The sequence below is a fragment of the Grammomys surdaster genome, unplaced genomic scaffold (assembly GCF_004785775.1).
Source record: "Grammomys surdaster isolate TR1022 unplaced genomic scaffold, NIH_TR_1.0 258, whole genome shotgun sequence".
Classification (NCBI taxonomy): Eukaryota; Metazoa; Chordata; class Mammalia; order Rodentia; family Muridae; genus Grammomys; species Grammomys surdaster.
In genome coordinates, this window is record NW_021604699.1 from 3,112,290 (window position 1) to 3,134,397 (window position 22,108).

The window sequence follows — 22,108 nt, forward strand, 5'->3', positions numbered from 1 at the left end:
ATTTAGATTACTTTTTCCACTTTCCTTCTGTCCTTTTTCTTTCCTCACCCTTTCTTTTGGTGTGGTGTCGTTTAAGAAGCAACTCTAGTCAGAAGTGTTAGTGGCTTCTCTCAAGATTGTCCCTGGACTTGTCATTGCCTTTCATTGGCATGGGACAAAGACGAAAACAGGATACCTGAAGTAGCATTAAAGCGTGGCATGGCAGCTTGCCTAGAACAATGCTGACATCAGTGAATGCCAGTTGGAGGGGAATCCCAGGTCCATGAGAACACTTGAGGAAGAGTCAGAGAGCACATTGACCTCCCAGTGTACCCAGCACAGTACTGGGAATTGAGTTCCAGAATTTGAAACAGAACAAGTCATTATGAAGTGACACAGCAAGAAGATGAGACACAGAACATCTGACTGACAGCGGACATGCAGACACAGGCAGAGGCCAGTGCGGACAGGAAGCCTGCTCCATGCTCTCAGACTGAGGGAGAGATGGATAGAGTATAAACAAATGGCCTTATGTAGGAGAATAAGCGCTGTCAAATGTATGCTGCTTTACCTTAGCCCTTGTGGGACGAGCACCTCTGTCTTCATTTGTACACAGCTAGAATGATTCCTATTGTTTTGGGTGTTTGTTTTATTTTTATGTTTCTTACTTATCATACTGGAAATGCTGGAAATCAAACCATAGCCTCACATCTGCTAAACACAGGCTCTAGCAATCAACCCCGAGGATGCTTGATTCACATTTATTCTAGGGGCTTGTTCAAAGGGAAGACCCATACAGTTGAAATCTAGTGGGCATTGTTGTTAATATACTCTGCTGCCCTCCCCGTCATCACCATACAAATGAGACCAAAGGAGAGCCTGTAACCAAACTTAACAAGTGTTTTCCTTAGTGAGAAGGAAACTGAAGGGTTATATCATCTGTGGGCAGCACAGAAAGCATCACACAGAAGGGTCCTCAGTGTTTTCAGTTAAATAGAAATTACTTGGAAGGACAGTGTTGCCAGTTAATGATCAATCTGAGCTAAATGGTAAAATGCTTTTTCAAAATGTATTTGTTACTGTTCCCTGGAGTTATATGCAAACCTATAAGACATTAGACATTGTTGATTTGACTACTAAGGCCAGTAATTCATGTATATCTCACAGTTATATACCAATAAAGTCATGATGTTAAGGTTCATTTGTCAAATTCTGCTTTTACATTGTGAAAATTTAAAGCCTTTGTGTGACAGTGGTCTTTTGAGGGCCTTGTTCCTTACAGTGGATACTGAACATACAGAGGATAGACAACTTCTGTTTCCTCCAGTGTTTTTACACTTCATCTTTTTGTATATTAAAAACTGTTTCTTTTAGTTTGTAATACATTGATGTAAATTTACTTTTCAACTAAAGGAATCAATATTCTAATTTGGAAAAAGTAACTTTGAACCATGGGTGAAGCCTACTGGGACCTGAGTCAGTTTTTACATCCCTCACAGCGTGCCTTGCCATCTTGTCTGTTTCTCTGGCTCATGGAAGTCACAGGCACATCTTAACAGTTCCCTTATGGAATAAAAAATTAGTCTGAAATTTTCTAACAGTTTCTAGCTTTGTGAGACTGCTGTTGCCTATTCATTTATTTTTAAATCCTTATCTAAAGATTCAATGTATATGCTTCAATATTCCTAATAAAAAGCCACATATAAGCAGTACTAAAATTTTTCTAATTATTTGATAGCCAAAGAAATTTTTGGTGGTTTATGAATTTTTTTTAAAAACTGATGTTTTGAATTTCATTTGATTAATCATGGGGTTTATAAACTTGGGTCCTGAAAACATGTATGTGTTTAATCATAAAGTACTTACAAACTTTGCTCTTTGTAGAGTTATGTGTTTTAGGATAATCTGTGGCTTTCTATGATCATTCTCTCATAGTTAAAAGTCAAGGATTACCAACTCTGTTCTTCATGGAAGGTAAATATGAATCATTTAGATAATTATTTTTTATCTCATATAAATTAAGCAAATGTTACTAAAATGTCACTGCACTGTTTTTTCTGCCTACCAGTTTATGTATGTCTTTAAGTTTTTGAGCCTTATTTATTGTTCCTGTTTAAACAGGTGTCTTAATGCTTGTACCTACTGCAAAACTAAACACGCCAGAGGAAACCTGGCCAGCTATCCCATTGATGAACTGGTGGAGAGAGCCAAGCAGTCCTTTCAAGGTGAGAGTTTCTAGAATTATGTATGAAGTCCGTCTTCTTAATAAGTCATATTCATCTCCTAAGTAATACTTCCCATTAAATGTTCAGTTGCTTTAGCTGCCTGATGTGTGTGTGTCTGTGTCTGTGTCTGTCTGTCTGTCTGTCTGTCTGTCTGCTCAGCTACCAGAGCATATTATCTGATTTAAATGCTCAAGCTGTGTTTCTTGTACCATTTTTCCATCTAACTACTCAAGTAAACAACAGGTCTAGGTATCATGGAAAAGGAGAACAGGGTGAATGAGTGAAACAAGGAAAGAATGAATGAAAGAAAGGAAGGAAGGGAAGGAGAGAGAGAGAGAGAGAGAGAGAGAGAATATCCACCATAAGTGCCCACAGGTGAGAATGACTTGGGATTTATGCAGAGTGTAGAGCTGCGGCTGAGGAAGGTTCTGGTGGGGTCCTGAGAGGAACGTTCTGCCCGGGCTGCTTACTGCTGCCTGAATCACTGGCTCCTGCCCTCAGCAAACAGCACAGCTTATCTTTAACAGGAGTCATGGTTGTTTTGACAAATAACTGCTTAAGCCATGAACTTCCTCTTTTGTCTTTGTTATAATCTGTGTATATAACAGTGGTATGTTTTTACACCCAACATGTGGATCACCTATTGTCTCCTCTTCTTGTGGGTTAATAGTTACTAGCAATGTACTTTTCCTCTTAGCAAGTAACTTGGAAAACTGCATTCAGGACTTAAACTCTAAATGTCACAATGTTTGTATTCCAAACACATTCCTTTATTTGATCTATCTAAAGCTTTTATCAATATGTATTTGGAATGTTTCATGTAATAAAAATATAGAGAAAAAATGATATTTATTTTATGTCATTTATTGACATATGACCACTTTAAAAAACCATTTCTTTTTAACTTATTCCTTTGCCATGTTCACACTCAGCAGGCACTGATGTTCTTGTTGGCTCTTGGTAACACTCTGTTTTTATGGTTAGGTTTTATGTCTTCTGGGAAACTTTGAGAGATTGTCTTTTTTTTCCAGTATGATTCCTGAAAGCCTTTTTCAGAAGAGGCAGCAGTTTAGATAGAAACCTACTCTATGCACCTGGTTATGTTGGTTGGCCCTTTTGACTGGGCCTCATTTTCCCATGTATCTGTCTGATAATGGAGATAATAAGTATAACTGAATTATGTGTCAACCTCTACAAGTATAGGGAGCATATTTTTCAAGATTATGAAATCGCATAGACTTAAAAAACCTATCTCATTTCACTTGAAAAATTGAAAACTATAAAGATATAAGGTAGCTATTTTAGAAGTGAAGAATTTTCTTTATTACTTCATAATTGAGCCATAGTTTTGATGGGCTTGTATCATGACTTTGTATGGACCAACTCATGTCTCATTCAGGACTGAAGAGAAAGAGAATATGGATTTTATGAATTGGTTAGGGAACTTTTGTAAGTGTTCTCACCTCAGCAGTCTTATTTCTCTTCTAAGCAGCATGCAGTTTCTTCTGGGGTTAGTTGGTAGTGTCAGCTGTTCAGTGTTAGGCTAATGATGATGACTGACTCGGGCTTATCACAGGCCAGCAACACTTAGTGACTGCTTATGTAGAAAGTTCCAGAAGATCATAACATTATTGTCATTAGTGATTTGTGTGTTATTTTCATTTGAACTGAGTGTTGGCATTGTAAGCTTGAAACTTGTCTTCTTGTTATCTGTGTCTTAGAGTTGGTACTGAGACCCTGGTTCTCGGACTGCTGCAGGCTCATTTGATTGGCATGTGGCTTTGTTGCTGAAGCACTGAGGTCCTTGCTAGGAGACCGATGTGTGCAGGAGGGTTGCTGTAGACAGTGTGGGTTTGGAACACTGCTCTGTTGCTCACTGCCAGGTGACTTCAACTGGCTGTCTGGCCTCTCCACGATGTAGTTAGTCCTTACTGCTAATTTAGCATTATCTGTTGTAGGAATTCTAGATAGTGTCTGTATGATAGTGACTGAGTGAAGGGGAAAGAAGTAGATAATGTTTCCTATGGTGAAGGAATTGTAAATGAATCAAGGATGGAAGACCTCATTTGCATAGAGCAGTGTAGCCTCTGTAACAGACATAGATGACTGGGATCCCATCACAGGGCTTATTTTGCTTTAAAATACGGTTTATGAGAAAATTCTCTATAGATGAGCTATATAATCTGACAGTCACTTTTCATTTCTGATGATAGGAAATACCATTTTGTAAGCTCACACTATAGACACCTTGAATGTGTAGCATTATCGTTGTTTCTACAAAGGACCTTGAAACTTTAAGGGTCTTAATGAGTTTTAAAGTTTGCATTATCAAATCACAAAAGATAATTTTATAGGTAACATAATAGAAGAAATGTTGCATTTTCTTATTTTTAATTTTTCTTTATTCTTTAATAATTCATGTATCTTTGATCCAAAACCATAATTTAGAAGGCTGGCCTCATTATGAGTAAGAAACACGGCTCTGTCTGTGAAGAGTTACTTAAAGATGGAGTGTAAGTATGCTACTAGTCAATTACTTTATTAGTACAGGTAAATTTCTTTCCTTAAAATACTCCCCTCCTCCCTTCCCAAGGCTCCCGTTTCCTTTTCTGTTTTTTTAAGGTAAGATCTTCCTGTTTGGGACATTGCACTTGCTGTGTGAACCAGGGCGGCCTCAAACCTGAACAGTCTTCTTGCTTCTTCCTTCAGAATGCTAGATTTTATGTGCCACTACCCCCTGTTTTGGTGGCATTTTCTTTCTTTCCTTTTATTATTTTGTTTATTAGCTTCTGTGTGCCAATAATATAAATTATTTTTTAAAAATTAAACTTGGATAGACTAGGATTAGAAGCCAGGTTTCTGTCAGGTAATAGAACATACAATAACTATGTAATTTCTTCTTTAGTAGCATATTCTTGAAATGTTTTGTTTATTTAAAAAAAAAAGTCTTCTGTCTGTATAGTGAATGTGCAAACTAAAGGCCGAATGAAAGGAAAGCAGCACTCAGAAGAGGACGTAAACCAGTCAGGAAATCATTAGGAATAAAATGGCTTCCTGAAGTGTTGAATCTGCTGCCCCTCCATTCGCCTTCCAAAAGTGTGCTTGTGAACTTCTGAATGGGCAGCATTGAAGTCAGGATTAAAACCTTAATTTCTCTTATGCATGAAACATGTACATATTTAGTTGGTTTCTTAGCTGCTTTCCATGTTTTTATCTCACTTTAGTCCTCTGGGCATTTTCCATTGACTTTCTACTTTCTAAGTGTTTTTCAGTTCAGAGGCATATCTACATTTGTATGTTGGGAAATCGTCTTCCCTGTCTCCTTCTCTCTGCTGAGTCAGGATTTTTTTCTCCTTTAATGAAATCATAGGGATTAACTGTGGTCCTTGGGCTGAGATTGCTGGGGTCTGTGTAGCTGCATTTTTAGATATCTAGAAGAACATGTCAAGCAGTGACCAGGACTTTGTTGGAGCCAAAATGAATTCACAGGCTGGTGTTTTCTAGGATATTTGTATCGATTTTTCTCTAGCAGCTAATCAATCAGCTTCAGTTGTGTTCTCAATGGAGCAAACCTTTGTGTGTGTGCAGGGTGAGTGGTGTGGAAACAGCACCTTCCATTCTGTTTCTGAATCAAAACGTGGAGATGATGGATGGGCCGTTTGCACAGCTATCGTGTGCTTTTCTAGATCTCATTTGTGTGTTGTTCCCCTTTTCTCCCTCCCACAACACATACACCTTTTTCTGCCCTCATCAATCTGAAAAGCCCTTGCAGGCGATATGACATTAATCAGTTGCAGAATACAATGTAAATTGTGGATGAAATATTCAGAATAAAAAGACAGTTTTTATTGCCTTGTGATTTCAGTATTAGTGCTGAAATTTTAAAAATCAAATTTGAAGCTTCAGGCTGGCAAATAACACTGTCTGTCATGGCCAAGATTAATTGTGAAAAACAATGAGATGAAGACTATTGCTTCCTGCTATATGTTGGGTAGTTAAGCCTAAGAGCAGTATTGGATTTTCTGTTTTATTATCCAGATTACTCAGTTGTGGCACTTATATAAAGCCCCCATTTGACTATCACCTCTAGTGATGATTGCTGTATAATGATTTTGCTCCAAGATAAAAAAGAGACCAATAATGGCATCCTATTAATTTGTATGGCAATTAAATGTCTAATTTCCTTATCTTTTTATTTGCACAATATTCAAATAAAATAACCACGTAAATGTCTCTTATAGATCACTTTCATGTGCATGTTTGCTATATATTGTCAACTCTAGAAGGGATTTAAGTACCACACATTAAATAATTATATGTAATGGACTATGAAAATGAAAGCTGCGTAAAGCTATGCCGACTTTGAAAGAGAGAAGATAATTTTACTAACCTGGGAATCCTTACAATCTAGAAAAGTAGGGAAAGAGTAAGTTTCATAATTTCATGAGCACATGAAGGCAAATATACAGTGTGCCGTGAGACATCTACATGCTTGTAGGCTTGGAAGACTAGCAGGCTCATTTATCATCATGCAGATAGGATCGAAGACACAGCTGACAGTTATGGAGTACTTACTTTGCAAAGTGTAGGGATTAAAAAGATTAAAACCACAGGGCCTGTGTTTTAAGGCATTCTTCTCTGTTTAGGAAAGCAGGTACCAAGTGGGAGTAATGACAGTGTTTCACCTAGCCCTCGCTGGCCTACAACTTGCTAGTGGGTAAGAATAACCTCGTACTTCTGAACCTCCTGCCTCTGCCTTCAGAATGCTGGCATTAAGGACATGCATTACTAGACCTGATTTTGAAATGATGAAACATTAAGTATACAAAACCATGAAGCAAGTCTTAGGCTATAATCGCTCATTGATCTTTTACAAATCTAAATAAGCACGTTTGGAGTTTAAAAACATGCCCAATTATCAATGGTGGCTTCGCTCCTTGGCAGCCCTTATGTCTCTCTCCACCTCTCCTAACACTGACTGACATTCCTTGCTTGTTGGCCTACCATCAGTGGTCTCAATGTAGAGTCTTGCTGGCCGTTGGCCCTCAGTGATCGGCTATGGTCATCTCCAATGATCCTAATGATCCTTATGATCCAAGATACCAATCGGAATATTGGAGTGTTTGTTGTGCTAGAGGCCTGTGATGTGGCCCTGAGTTAACGTGAGCACTGGAACTACATGGCTACTGTTCACTCAGTAGATAGTTCCTGAACATTTGTTGGGAGCAGTTTGTATTTCTGCCAATAGGCTTGAGCTGTAGAAAGGCTATGATTTCAGTATATGCCATGATTGGTCCAGGGCAGCTTTTATAGAAGACATTAGGTTGGTGGTATGTATGGGTCAGCCAGTCTTCAGTAATTGTTGGTGAGTGGCTAACGTAGAAATGATCAAGCCTTGTGTAATTCCATGTGCTTGTTGGGTCCTGTAAGGAAAAGGTGGCACAGAAAATCCATATTTTGGAAATAAACAAGAAATGCTACTTGGTTTCCGGTGTTCCTCTAGTGCAGTTAATTGAACACAGACTGGATTGTATGACACAGGTATTTAGTGGTGATGGCTATCCTAGATTTTCAGCTGAGATATAATTGGAGATTCGTTTGCTGCCAGTGCACAGGTATCTACCACTTTATGAATCGGGTATGTGCACTTAGCTCAACATTGAAGACTGGTACATTTGTTTGCTTATTTTGCATTCTTAGCAGCATTCTGCAAATTACTTTGGGTGACAGTGGGACACAAGTGGCCCTAAGGGTGTGTTTTCGAAGTTTGAATTGAGGCTGATCTGTTTCTGGGGTAGGGTGGTTTTGGTGAACTTTGAAAGTTGTAAGTTAGTATGGAAGGTTGTTTGGGGGAATTTTACCCACCCTGGAAAGATGTGAAAGCGGTACTGTTACCTGGTGGTTTCTGGACCTGACCTTTCTGGGATGTTTTCTGGGAAGAAGCACTACTCTGTGGTGCCAGCAGCTTGTGCTCATTCTGCAGAGTCTGCAGTTTTTCACACTGGCTGTCAGTTCATTTCATTTGAAAACTTATTAAATTTCTTCTCCTGCTCCTGTGGATATTAAATTGCCGTAAACACCCTTACACAATGTCACGTATGGTGAGCACAATTTTCTGCATGAAAAACAATGTTTGTTAGTGGGACCTTGGCTGTCTGCAGAGGTTATAAATTCCTGTATTTCTTGTTATTTGTTGCCCTCCATCTGCTCTTTATATCTCTTGGTCAGTTCTAACACATTTCTTACTGCTTGTGATATCAGAAAAAAGTTTGATTTAGGTTGCTGACTTGGAAACGCATGCCCTTTAATGTATCATTTCTGGTAGTGTTAACAAGAGCAGTATGAAAGCCAGAGGCTAGAAAACCCACCAGTGACAATGTAGTTGAGTAAAAGAACGTTGATGATTAAATGACTAATTGAATGATCAAGGAAATGAGTGATTAAATGATTATGTGCGTGTGCATCTGTGTGTGTGCATCTGTGTGTGTGCATCTGTGTGTGTGTGTGTGTGTGCATCTGTGTGTGTGTGTGTGTGTGCATCTGTGTGTGTGTAGGTGAGTAGGTAATAGTGGAGATCCACCCCAAACCTCTGCCTCTATCCTACATCTTTACAATTAGTTCTTCTAAAAAATATATTATTGATTCTTGAGAATGTCATACAATATATTTTGATCATATTTACCACTACTTCAACTTATCCCAGACCCAATCTCCCTTTCCTATTCACCTGATTTTATGTTCTCAAACAACAATTAAACAAGAAACTAGTAGGTACAATTTGTGAAGCCCATATATTCTTGAGTGTGGGGCTATATGCTGGAATGCATTCAACCTACCAGGGCCATCCCTTAAAGAAAATGGGTTCTTCTTCTCCCAGGATCTATCAGTTGCCAATAGTTCCATAGATGGGGTAGGATTTTATACCTCCCTCCCTCTCCATGCTGGGAGTTTTGTTTGGCTTGTGATTGCATAGTGCTGTGCATACTGTCACAAGCAAGTTCACACTTGGAATTGCCCTGGTGTGTCTGGAAAGCAGTTTTATTGTGACCTTTCAGTGCTTCCAGCACTTGCCATCTTCCCATGTCTTTTCTGCAGTGATGCTGTATCTGGGGAGGAGGGGATTTCATATAGATTCCCTATTTAGGGTTGACCACTGTGTAGCCTCTTACTCTATTCCCCTCAACCTTTAATTGATCACCTTTAAATTAATCATCATTTACTGCAAAGAGTAACTTCTCAGTAAGGGTTTTGAGATGCACTAATCTGTAGGCATAGTGATAAGTCATTAGGAGTCATTTAATACTATGCTCCTTAGCAGAATAATAGAAGTGGGATTTCCCCATGGTCTAGGACCTGCCTTGCCATAGGTTCTTGCCTCCCATCAGAGTGCTAAGTATGGGTTTCATCTTCTGGAGCAGGTCTCATTAAAAGCAGAAAAATCCTTATGACATTTGTGGCACTATTGAACCAGTGGGCATAAGGACAGCTTTTCTCCTCTGCTCTGGTAGTATGTATAGCACCTTCAAAACTATGAAAGCTGACCTGATCTTAATATGTCAACTTTCTAGTCAAGGACACCGAATATTGCTAAGGTGTAACCATTGTTGTGAGTTTTAAACTCAGAAAGAGTCTGGTTTCTAGACCATTGGTTGAAATGCAAATATCTGGCCAAATTCTTGATCCAGTAGTTTTGTCATAAACCTAGTATTATTCATTTCTTTCCTCAAATAAGTCACCTACTCCACAGCACTCCAGAACTCACAGTCTGTGAGTTCAAGGCCAGTTTGATCTTTACAGTGAATTCCAGGTCAACCAAGGTTACATAGTAAGACTCTGTTTCAGAAACACAAAATGACACAGACCTGGAAGTTTACAAAGAACAGAAAGTTAAGAACTCATAGTTCTGAAAATGGGCAGTCCAGGCTTTACTGACAGTCTGGTAGGGGCCCAGTCTCTGTTTCCAGTGGCAACTTGTTGCTCTGTGTTCTGGAGATAATAAGGAGAAGGAAAGGAGACCCTAATGCCTTCCCTGCTCCTAAAGACCCTGCCTTTTAATGGTGCTGAAGCTTCATCTGAACTTTGTGTTGGAAGCAGATGATGCTTACATCAAAGTACCAGCATCCATTGTTTAAAGAAGCTTTTAGAATATAGATTCCACAAATCTACTCCCCAAAAGGTTCTGATAGTTCACTAGGAGCTTCCTATAATCTGAATAGTTGTCAACTTCTAGAATCCCTAAGTTCCTATTAAATCCCTCAGTGATGCTGTTAGGGGGTTGATTGGGAGGTACCTAGCGTGTGAGCCCAGACAGTTGTGATGCCATTGTAAGTGAGGCCTGGAGGAGACTGTTTTCTGCACCTTCTGAGGATACTTGCTTTCTGCACCCTTCCATCTGTGAGAATGCAGCCCCATCCTTGAAACAGTGCATGAATCTGCCTGGATTTTCTGCCAGAAAGCATTCCAGCCTCTGGAGCTGTGGTAACAAATACATGCTGTTTATAGATTACTTACTCCAAGATATTTTGTAGTAGCTCTCTGGATAGACTATGGGAGTTATATGTTAGGAAATATTTATTTTAAAAACTTCATAATTTTAGGAATCAATTGCCTAGATATTTCCTGGGCCTAGTTTTTAATTTTACTAATTTTTTTTCTTAAGTATGATGTATTTTGATGAGAATGACTTGATTCTTTGAAAGCAGAATTTCTTATAATTAGCAGAATCAAGAGACCTTTAACTCCTTTTAAACATGTTTTATAAAACAAACATGCCTTATATTGTGGAAATAATCCGTTGATTGGTGCTAATGAACTAATTAGACTTGTATTAATTGCTTTTCTGTCGCTATAATAAGACACTTTGTCTAAGGCAACTTATAGAAGTAAAAATTTCTTTTGTCCATCATAGTGAGCAGGGACAGGAAGCTGAGAAATCACATCGTCTACTGCAAACAAAGCAGAGAGAACTGGAAGTGGGGCCAGGTTATGAATTCTCAAAGCTCACCTCCAGTGATGCTCTTCCTCCAACACTACCTCCCTAAGCAGCGCCACCAGTTGGAGAGCAAGTGTACAAATACCCGAGCCTAGGGAGGACATTCTTATTCAAACCACCACAAACCTGCTGTTTGCATAAACACTGAAGTAATTTCTTGGTGTTTGTAATTTTGTGTGTATTTTTTTTGAAGGATAAATTTAAGCAGATTTAAATTTTTATATTTGTAGAAATCTACATCTCTACTAGATTGGAAAACATCTAACTTGATTCATTTGCACAGTAGAAGATAACCCAGTTGAGAAGAGTAGATATAGTTTGGGGAAAGGAAGGTTGTGAGCTGGAAGATAAAAACAGTGGCCTCTTAGGAGAGAGGCCAAGAGGAGTGCTCTGCACCATGGGGAGCAACGAGGCTTGGACTTTAGTGCAGGTTGCACTTGGCACCTGCGGCCTGATAGCCTCTGGCTCCATCCTCTGCTCACACTGACTTCAGTACTCACACTGGCTCCACCCTGCTCTCCCCTTACACTGAACCTAGCACATCTCTTACTTTGCCTTTTTTTGGTGTGCAGGTGCCTGCATGTGTATAGAGGTTATCTTCTACCTATTTTTTTGTGATGGATCTTTCATTGATCCTGGAGCCATCTCACTGATTTGTCTAGGCTGTCTGGACAATGAGTTTCAAGGATTTTCTCATCCCCATCTCCCTGGTCTTGGGTTATAGATTCACACTGTCCAGCACAGTTTTTATATTACTTATGTGCTGGGAATCCAAACTCTGCTCTTCATGGCTGTGCTATAGACACTTTACTGGCTAATGTGTCCCTTGCCCCTCACTTCTTTTCTATGACAGAGTTCTCAGTGGCTTTTTCATAACTATTTGGGGAGATGCCAAATTAGCTGGCTTGCCTGTAGTCCCATCACTCAGGAGGATGAATCGGGGGATGGCAGGTTTCAGATCATCATGGGATACTTACGGAAACCTTGTCATGTGTGTATGCATGCAATAATAATTAATGAAAATGAGGCCATGATTTTTTTTCGGGAGATCAGGGAGGGTATATAGGAGGTCTTGGAGGGAAGAAAGGGACAGGAATTTTGTACTTATAATCTCAATAGAAAGGATAAGACTTAAATATCACTCTCTTGCAAGGTGGTTCTTTGTTCTTCCTTTTGGAGAATGCAGGATCCTGTTCTCCTTTCTGAAACTCTCTACTCCAAAAAGCAGCACACTACACTAAGAAAAGTGCCATAAGAGCCTATTAATTTATAGATTAGCATTTTACTCATATATTCCTCCAGCGAATAGTAATTATGGGCCATGTATATGTATACGTATACATATATGGTATATATATGTAACATTTGTCATGCTAAATGCTTAGAATTCAGTGGTGAATTAAACAGATGTTCTCACTATCTTAACAGCAAAAGAACAATGAATAAACCAAAAGGATACAAAATATAAATTGTATGTACTTTAGAAGAAGCAATGAAATAGGATAAAAATTGTAAAGAATGCAGCCTCCATTGGCAGTGGCTTGTTGGCTCTGGACTTTCCTCTTTCTCACTCTACATTTTGATCTCTAGTAACCATTTGGTGAGCAAATTCCAAGTCCTACAGACACAGCTTGCACAGGCGGCTTCCACACTGCATGTCTACTAGGTAGGCTTTGCTTCTAGTTTGCAGATGGGAAAACTGAGGAGGAAAGAGAATAAATGGTTTTCTTAAAGTCACTGAGCCAACAACTGTGAATGCACAATAGCACCTATCCTGGTCTTGATCAAAATAACAAAGTACTGTATAGTAATCCAATCCTGCTTATCAGTAAGCTATGTACTGCAAGCTAAGAATCGCTGGTTGTGAGTTTGGGCTTTTTCCACACTTCATGGTCCTGGTGATAGATAGCAATTCTTAAAACCATAATCCTAATCTTACTATATTCTTACACAGTGGAAAACATACTTTGGTTTATCTGAGTAAACTCAAAAGAAGTGAACAAGGAGGAAGGACCTGAGAAAACAGGGTGCAGCCTGAGAATTACATTGTGTTCCTTACAGTGTGGTTTTAATGCCTGTGTGTTTATACTCATGCCTGCCCTCACATATCAGTGCCTGGGTTTTCAGAAGGAACACTGGATTTCAAGCATGTTTACCATATTGCAAAGTATGTGTAGATTGCCTGGGAATATTGCTAACTTAGGAATGCTATACTGGTTAGTTGGGTAGGACCTGAGAGTCTGCATTGTTAAACTCACAGGTCATCCTGATGCAAGGTGTCTTAGGTCATAGTGGGTAGAAAGGTCCTTGAGAATGGCATGATTTGCATGGCCCTTCATATTTTCGTCTAATAGCTATTTTTAGCAGTGTAGTCTGGCCCCAGCCATAGAGAATTCTTTGTTTCTCTGTGGTGACAGAGCTTGCTAGACGCAGAGTGGTCTACTTGGCCACTCTGCAGTGGGGACTGCCCAGGTCTCACTTCTCTCCATGTTTCAATTAATGTTCAGTAAATGTGTTTTAAATGAGTGCACGTTGTGTGCCGTGATGATTCTTGTAATTAGCCTTAGCAGCCTCTGTAGGGAGTGTTCTCAGAAGGAACCTTACACGTGTCTAGATCCTCAAGTTGGAAGGAATAACCACCCTAGTACCATTGATCGGTAATGAAGGATGGATTGTTCACAGACATGAGGTCATTTGGGAGAACAACATAGATCGGGTACATGTGAATATTAGTATATACCTATCTATATTGCATAAATAAAGAATAGCAAGCTAAAGAATATTTGAAACAAAGACAATCTTTTACATAGGAATTGTTGAAGAAAATGGATTTAAGTAGCAAAGATCAGTTTTCTTTGGGGAAAAATGGGGTTGATATAAACTCTACCAAGTGAATTCATTTCCATTTTTATATCTATATTTGTTCACTGTAGTAACATCTGGGCTTTATTTTTCAGACTTCAAATAACTTATGTTTGATGGTCTGACCTTTAGTTATGATTGCACTGACTTTCAGATGTAATTCACTATGTAATTAGTTTATGTAGAAAAGAGGGGGCAATGGGAGGAACTCGGCTCAGTGTTAAGTGGAGAATAAATTGAATAAAGAGTTTTAAATAGCTTCTCTAACATGATTAGCTCAATATTTGAATGTATCCAGCAATATTTTTGGAACTAGATTTTTCAAGTAATGTATGCTTTTTGTAAATTCATAAATATTTTAGTCATGTGAAAAATAGCTTTCTGTGTTAATTTTTGAAAACCTGTGTTATTTCTCAAGTTGCCTAACATTTTGCATTTTATTGCATGTTTCTTGACTTAAATTGATGACCTTTAAAATAGCTTACTTTGGATAAATACAAGAGAATTGTGATTTTTTTTTTTTTAATGGCACATTAGCTGAGGTCAGTGTGGATGTTACTCTTCATTGTTTCTAATATTAGTTTATTTAAGAATATTGGTCGAATACTCCTAAGTAACAGATCTGTGATATGAAGACAGTGCTATTGATATTCTACATTTTTTTTTTTTGATGAATGCTGGAACATGAGAACCAACAATGGCTAATTTCTAAATTAGTCATTTAGAAATTTAAAAAAAAACACGGTGTTTTTTTCTTTTTCGGTAAAACATTAGAGTACTAAATCATATGGCCTTCCAGAATAGTTGGTGTGTTACCCAGGATGCTATAGACAAAGAGAAAACGCAATGAAAGCTCAGCAGGATATATTCTGGGCGAAACCAGATCTTTCTTTAATGGAGGATCATCTAATTTCTGATATCATATGTGTTCAACCATGGTACTGGTGACTTTTCTTAAACATGGATTCCAGAAATCAAAACTACAAACCTGGGGCTGCAGAGAAAGCTTACCAGTTCAGAGTGAGTTCCACTCTTGCAAAAGACCTGAGTTTGATCCCCAGCACCCGTGCCAGGCTGTTGGGAACCACCTGTAACTCTGGCTCCACAAGAACCAGTATTCACACAAACCCAAACTTAGATATGTATACAGAAATAAAAGCAATAAAATTAATCTTTAAAATCTCCACAAAATTGCTAATAGAAATAAAGCCTTATTTCATAAGCCAGGTTGAATCCTGTACATCTCAACATCTCTGATTTTATTCTGTTTTTTTTTTCCATGTTCACTCTGATGACTGTTTTGATAGCTGCTGTGTGCTTTTGACAATAACTGCCATACTATGCTGCTTTATCACTCTTCATGTTGACTGTGAATTGAGTACCAGCTAATCTTTGTACTTTTCCCTTTCTCTGGCCTTTCATCCCATCCTTCTGATGGCTCAGTGACTCCTGGCTGATGGTGCAGCTATCCCTGCTTGCTGCTGGAGGAAGAGTTTAAACTCTTCACTGAGCAGAGCTCTTCTCTGAGCAGCCAGTGTGCCTTGTCTTACTGCCTCTTGGGAAAGTGCTGTGTTTGGATACTGGATCCTGCAAATGCATTGGCGCTGCAGAGCAGTTAACTGCATTGTAATAACTTGGCCATTTCATCAGTTGATAGCAGTTTAAGTAAAGCCCTTCATAGATTTGCAGTCACAGTGTTCTGGGATGATGTCCTCAAGCTTTTCCTGGGTCTTCAGCTTTGTCATCCTAGGCTGTTTTCTAAGATTAGATACCTAATAAAAGAACTCGGAGCTTCAGACCCAAGGTATAATTTCTGTCCCTAGAACATTGTGTGAGGTGCACAGTGAGACCTGTCTGAAACAGCAGCAGCAGAGGCAACAGGAAAAATTTAAACGGAAACTATTTCATATTTCATAGTGTGAAAGTCTATATATGGTGGCTACAGTAATGATGTTAATGATGCAGAAAGCTTAATTCTGCCATGTGTACCCAGCAACTTGAAGCTTGGCATCCTGGAAGATAACTTGAAATCTCCAGCGTCCTCATTGGGGTAGCCCCAGTGCTTCAAATCTACATTCTCTGCCTGCTGAAGACTTGTGTTAAATGAACTGTGACTTTTAATTTGAAATGTATTTGCAAACCAATTTCTATAAAAAATGGATTTACAGCTTGAAAATGGGTACCTCTAAAGCGCCTGGTAAATCCAGTCCATCTTCAGGGGGTAGTTGTGCCTGTTTCTGATTTTTGGCAATTGCATTTGTGGTGTGCTTGTATTTTGCTTCAGTTTGTGAGAACTGAGGCTCCCTAGAAAGAAAAAAAATAAACTCACTTTTGTTCCTAGTTTATTTGCAAACCAGGTCAGACGCCCTTGATTAGCTCTCAGTTGGAGGATAATTTGAACCTTGACAGATTGAACCCAAACAGCAGGGGTTTTCTAGTATGGCCACTGGATAGCAAAATAAAAGAAAAGCCAGTTCCAGTTCACAGGCCATACAACAGGACTGAATAGATGTGCTACGGTTAATGAGTGGTTGCTTCAAATATTTACGAAAGGCCCAAGGAAGAAAGAACAAGCTAGCATCTTAGGCAGCTGTTTGTAAGGGAAAGCTATTAAAAATAACATGCTGGATAAGGCTCCAGGGCTAATAGAGCTGTCAGATACCAAGTACCCTCAAAGAACTGTCTCACAGGACAGACATCTTAAAGACCTCCTTGGACAAGAGAGTGGCCTTGCTTTTTGTTTTATACAGCGAGTTGTTTTCTTTCATTTTTTGAATTTTTTTTAATTCTTCAACTATTCATACAGATATCATTTAATATTTTCTAGACTATCACGTCTAGTTACTAGGGTGAGTTCCCTTAAGTTGCGTGTTTTAGGGTGGAGTTGGGTTGACGACTTGCATCCAGCCTCACACATCATCTGGGCTTGCATATGAAATTAGTTGGTACTGTCTGGGAATCTGTATTATGTGGTGGTTTGTGTATGACAGCAACAGCATTTTGCTGTGATGACAGTATTGCTGGGAAGTTCTGTACTGACCCGGAACGTGGTGCAGTGAGGGTTTGGGTTCCAGGCTAAGGGTGCCCTTCAGTGTCCCTAGCAGAGCATCTGCTTCTTTAGTGCACTACAGCACTTTAAGACTTAGCTGAACTAAAAGCAGATTGTACTATGTGGATGGCTGACATTCATGTCTCCGTATTCTCATTTTTAGCTATTTCTTAATTCCTCAAAAAGAAAGAGCAATTTTAATTCCCTAAGGCTTGAATTTACATCTGAGTAGCTTTGCACAGAGGCTTGGATCCACTGCCTGCTTTCAGGCCAGTTTCTCAACTAAGGCATGGGTGTGGCCATCCTCATTCCATTTTCTAGAGAAGATAAATGTGATTGCAGAGACCAGGCAGAGACTGACAGAGAAGCCATGACTTTATAATCTGACCTTGGCCTGCTGTTTCTGCTTGTGTTCCGTCCATAGAAGCAAAGCTTCTCAGGATGCTCCAAGGGAGTGTGCAGGCGTATTTTCTCCATCCCTATCTAAACGCCTGTGATCAGAAGCTCTGTAATTACCTGTCACCTGGAATAGTGTTTAATCACCCTGAATTCACCGAGGTTCACTAATGTAGGAAGAGAAAATGCCCGAGGAGCAGTCAGTGATGCTTTTGGGGGCCTGCTTGAGTAACCCTGGAGGAAAACTAGCCAGTCTCTTTCAGCCAAGTATGGCTTATGTACGGTAAACGAGGCTGTTTTGATTTTGCCACTTATTAATGCAAATGGGCATATGCACATTGCCCCATAAATGAGGGCACTGTATTCTGATCTGCACATGCAAGAGGGTCGGTGTCAGCACCACTGATAGATTTCAGTGAGGACGACTTCTTCCTCCTGTGTGGAAATGGGTCTCAATATCTCCCACAACAGTAACTGCAACAGTGGTGAAATCTGCAAGTTTCTCTCTCTTCCTTATTTATTGGATCTGGACTCCACTGATAACACTAAATTTTTGCCCCACGCTGCAGTTATGTTAGACCCTTAAACTTAGGCTCTTTGTACTTCATCATTGTAATTTACACACTGGGCTGGGACATTCCCTTCAAGACAGTTTGTCTTGTGCCTCCAGCTGCTCCCCAATAGCCATTGTGCTGAATAAGCACTTGGTTCAGTATGTCCTTGATACAATTAATGCAGGCATCTGCAGAAGCGGCCTCGGCAGCAGCAGCTGCACTGCCTTATGGAAGCCAACTTCTGCTTAGCATTGTGATAAAAGAAATAGTTTTGAGCTGAAGCTAATGTTGGCTTATTTTTAGCATAAAGAGAGTTGCACCTGCCAGGGCTAGGAGAGGCCTGAGGTTTGTTGATTACAAGTTCTTGTTAGTGCCATTGTTATTGGTAAAATGGGCATGATGTCATCCTCATGAAACCGAATTGGCACCCCGTCGAGTGACAAATAATTTACTCTCTGTGGTTTTAGCAGCATGGGCCTTGTGTTCAGAAGACTGGAGTGGGGAGTTTTCACAGTTGAGTGCTGGAGGACTGCAGAGGTGTGGACAGTGAGAGGAATTGATACTCAATCAGCATGCATAGTAATGGCCAAGGTGTAATGAAACATGAGTGCACAGTGAGGGTACCAGGTGGGGCCCTGGGGCTTTGCATGCACTGCAACCACAGTGAGCAGCCCAGCAGCGCCATGTGGCAGATTCTCATTTTCTCATTAATCCTTCTGTCCCCTAAGTCAGGGCAACGTTGACTTTAAACAGCACTTCATCTGTTCAGTGTCTCCTCTCAGCAGTGGATTGAGGTGATGTCATTCATGATCTCGGCTGTCTGCAGTATATTAAAATAAATCACCAATCTGATTTTGTTTGGGAGTGATGCTAGCCATCTTTAATGGCAGTCACATGACTAGCAATTCTAAACTGCTTACCATTGCAAAAGTTATTTTAATAAAACAGAGCAGCTGCTTATTTAAATTAGCCAAGTGATCTTTGGCCTTTGAAACAACTTACAAACTAAAGTATGATATATATGCAAAGGAGTTAACAGCTACTAAAATGTATTTTCTTTGATTACTTTAAAACTGTATTGTATCTGTAGAAGCTGAAGCAACTTTTTCTCTACACACCACTAAGATTCTCTTTCAGGCAAGCTTCTATGAGAGACCAGTGAAGGAAGTTTGACTCCTGAGTGCCGTGAGTGCCACTGAGCTGCGCACTGGAGAATGGTTGAGATAGTAAAAGAGAAGGAATGTCCAAGCTCTGTGGTGTGGGGAAGAAGTGTGTTTAGAACTTGCTGAAGTATTTAACTAGCATTAGGGAAGGGCCTCAGGGAGTTCACATCTGGCTGCTTTGGTTGTGATTAGAAGGCACTGCATCTGTTTGGTAGAGCACAAGCAGCATTAGTAAAGACTTTTTCCATCACTGAATTTTTTAGGCTATATCTACTGTAACAACTTAGGATACTTTAGGTTGGATTCTAGAGCCATGACTCTATCTGAGTACCATCAGGTTAGTGACTTTACGCTCAGAAGTAATCCTCCTTTGTCTTGTCCTGTGATATTCTGAATGCTCTGAAAATGGGAAGTGGCCTACATGAATGCCCAGTGATGTGGTGCTGATGACGGGAAAGCTTTCCTGTTGGTGTCATAGCTGCTGTCTCTTTTCCCACCGGACGCCCAACCTCATGCCCAGACACATTTAAAATGCCCAACTGATTTTCCCACATTTGTTTTGGATATGCTTACTAGGAGGTGAATTCACCCTGGTCTGACTCTTTTGTTCCTATATATTCATGTAGGTCTGGAAATCCCCTGATATTGCATGTGGAGGTACATAAAAATAGTGTGGTGGTCGGCCAAAAACACACCAGGAGCTCTTTCTTTATCTCCTGAAGTTTGTTCATTTGTGTTGAGATCCCAGCAGAAATATCCCAGGGGAATATTTCTATTCATTAGCAAGCATTTGGTAGATTACATTGCCAGGCAGGCAGGCTGTGAGGTCAGGCCATGACCACTTCCATTGTAGATATGGTTCTAAGCAAGCACCTATTCAACAAGCAGCAGTCTTCTCGTCTGAAACTTGAAGTAGCAGTTCTGGACGTGTGGTGCTCCCATGGAGCCGGTGACTGCTGTGGGTCATGCTCACTAACCAGTTCTGTGGCACACAGATGGTTTAAAGCCCATGCTTAGCTTACCTTCAAAGATATTACTACACAGGACAAGTAGAAGAAAGCCACCATCATGTTTCTTAACATTTCTCCATTTTTGAGTGCAACGATGACCATGTACCTACAAGTTGTAGACCAGAAATTTCAGGTGACTGAAAGGAATTAGCCAATTGCATGAATATCTAGGCTCTCTTCTCTTGGTGATTATTTTTAAACCTGTGGTATAAAATTCATAGGATTAAAGGAAAATATTATTATCAATACAAAGAATATCTTCATGACATCGCTTCTTTACTTCTACATTAAATAACAAAATGTATCTGGTTCTAGTATATCCATATATTTAAAGCAGTAGATGATACTTCAGATAATCTGGAATAAGTGTAGCATGATATGAAAGAATATTTAACCTCTTGTAGGAAAAATATTACAGATACTTTGAATACATATAAAAGCTTGATACCTGTGTTCCGAACTGTAGAATTTCAGTAAGTGGTAACAGAAAACTGACTGGATGCTTTCTCCAATCCAAGTTCAGTTTTTTTCTCAGCTATATACACGCATGATTTCCTGTTGGTATACAGGCAGCTCACTTCTACCTGTGAAGAAGACACAGTTAGCACCAATGACAGAAAACTGATCTGTAAACTGTTTTCGCAGCATCAAGAAAATAGGTCCTGGTAATAGAATTGCTCCAGAGTGCTTGTTCTCTTGGTAAGCAGGATCAGACCAGCAGGCTTATGTTGTCCTGGCTCTTGCCTGAGATTCCTACTTGGGAGTCATCCTTCATTGCTACCTGTGTTAGACATTTCTGAATCATGTGACAAAATATATAAGAGGATTTGACTTGAAGAGGAAAACTTTATTGTACTCACTGCTTCTCAGGTTTCCTTCAATGATGCTTGACCTAGTTGAAGCCAGTCGGACAGCTGATGTGACGACTTGAGTGGCAGAGAAAGCTGCTTAGACTTTTGGTAACTGGAAGGATATGGGGCTGAGGTCCCAATATCCTTTGAGAGCATGCCCCTAACTAGCTTTCCCCTTGAGGCCCCACCTCCTAAGGTTTCCAACCCCTCAAAATAACCACCACTAGCTGAGGATCAAGCCTTCAACTCGTGGACATTTGTAGAACATTTAAGGTGTCAGTTGTAGCACTGCATCTGCAAGCCTCCTTTAGAAAATTAACTATAGTTCATAAATTAATGCTAAATCTTTTCTTGTTATGGCTTGCTAGGAGCTCATTTGCTGACACTCCAGACATTGTGTCTAGGTTCTAAGTGTTCCTTTCTTTGTTGTTGCTGTGGAAAGCCTCCTGACAGAAGCAACTTACAGAAGGATTTTTTTGCCTCACAGTTGGAAGAGACAACATACAGCACAACAGTCTCTCCTGGCCAGCAAGGAAGGCATGGCGGCACAAGAGCAAGGCCTTGTAAAGCTGGTCACATGGTGTCTGCACAAGAGAGAGAGTGAGGAAGGCTGGTGCTCAGCGAGCTTTCTTCTTTCACTCAGCCTGGAACCTCAACCCATGGATAGTCACACCTCAGCAAAACCATTATAGGCCCTAAAATACACTCTGAGTGCATGCCCCTACACACACACACACACACACACACACGCACGCACGCACGCACGCACGCACGCACGCACGCACGCACGCACACACATGCACACGCACGCACACGCACACACGCACGCACACACGCACGCACGCACACGCACACACGCGCACGCACGCGCACACACGCAAACCCTCACAGACCTACTCAAATGTATAAGTCCATGGATTCCAAATCCATGTAAATTGACAAAGAAGATTAAGCCTCACAGGTCTCAAACTTAATGATTTATTTGATCCAGAACTCTAATTTTCAGGAAATTGATACAAATTCCCTG

The 22,108-nt window shown here is 40.0% G+C and overlaps 1 protein-coding gene across 1 annotated transcript in view; it reads left to right on the plus strand.

The window, feature by feature from the left end:
* Positions 1-22,108, plus strand: part of Cdkal1 (CDK5 regulatory subunit associated protein 1 like 1) — a 528,588-nt gene that overhangs the window by 225,792 nt on the left and 280,688 nt on the right. The window contains exon 9 of the mRNA XM_028775689.1: positions 2,101-2,204. Within this exon, the coding sequence (XP_028631522.1) occupies positions 2,101-2,204 (104 nt within the window). The remainder of the gene's footprint in view (positions 1-2,100; positions 2,205-22,108) is intronic.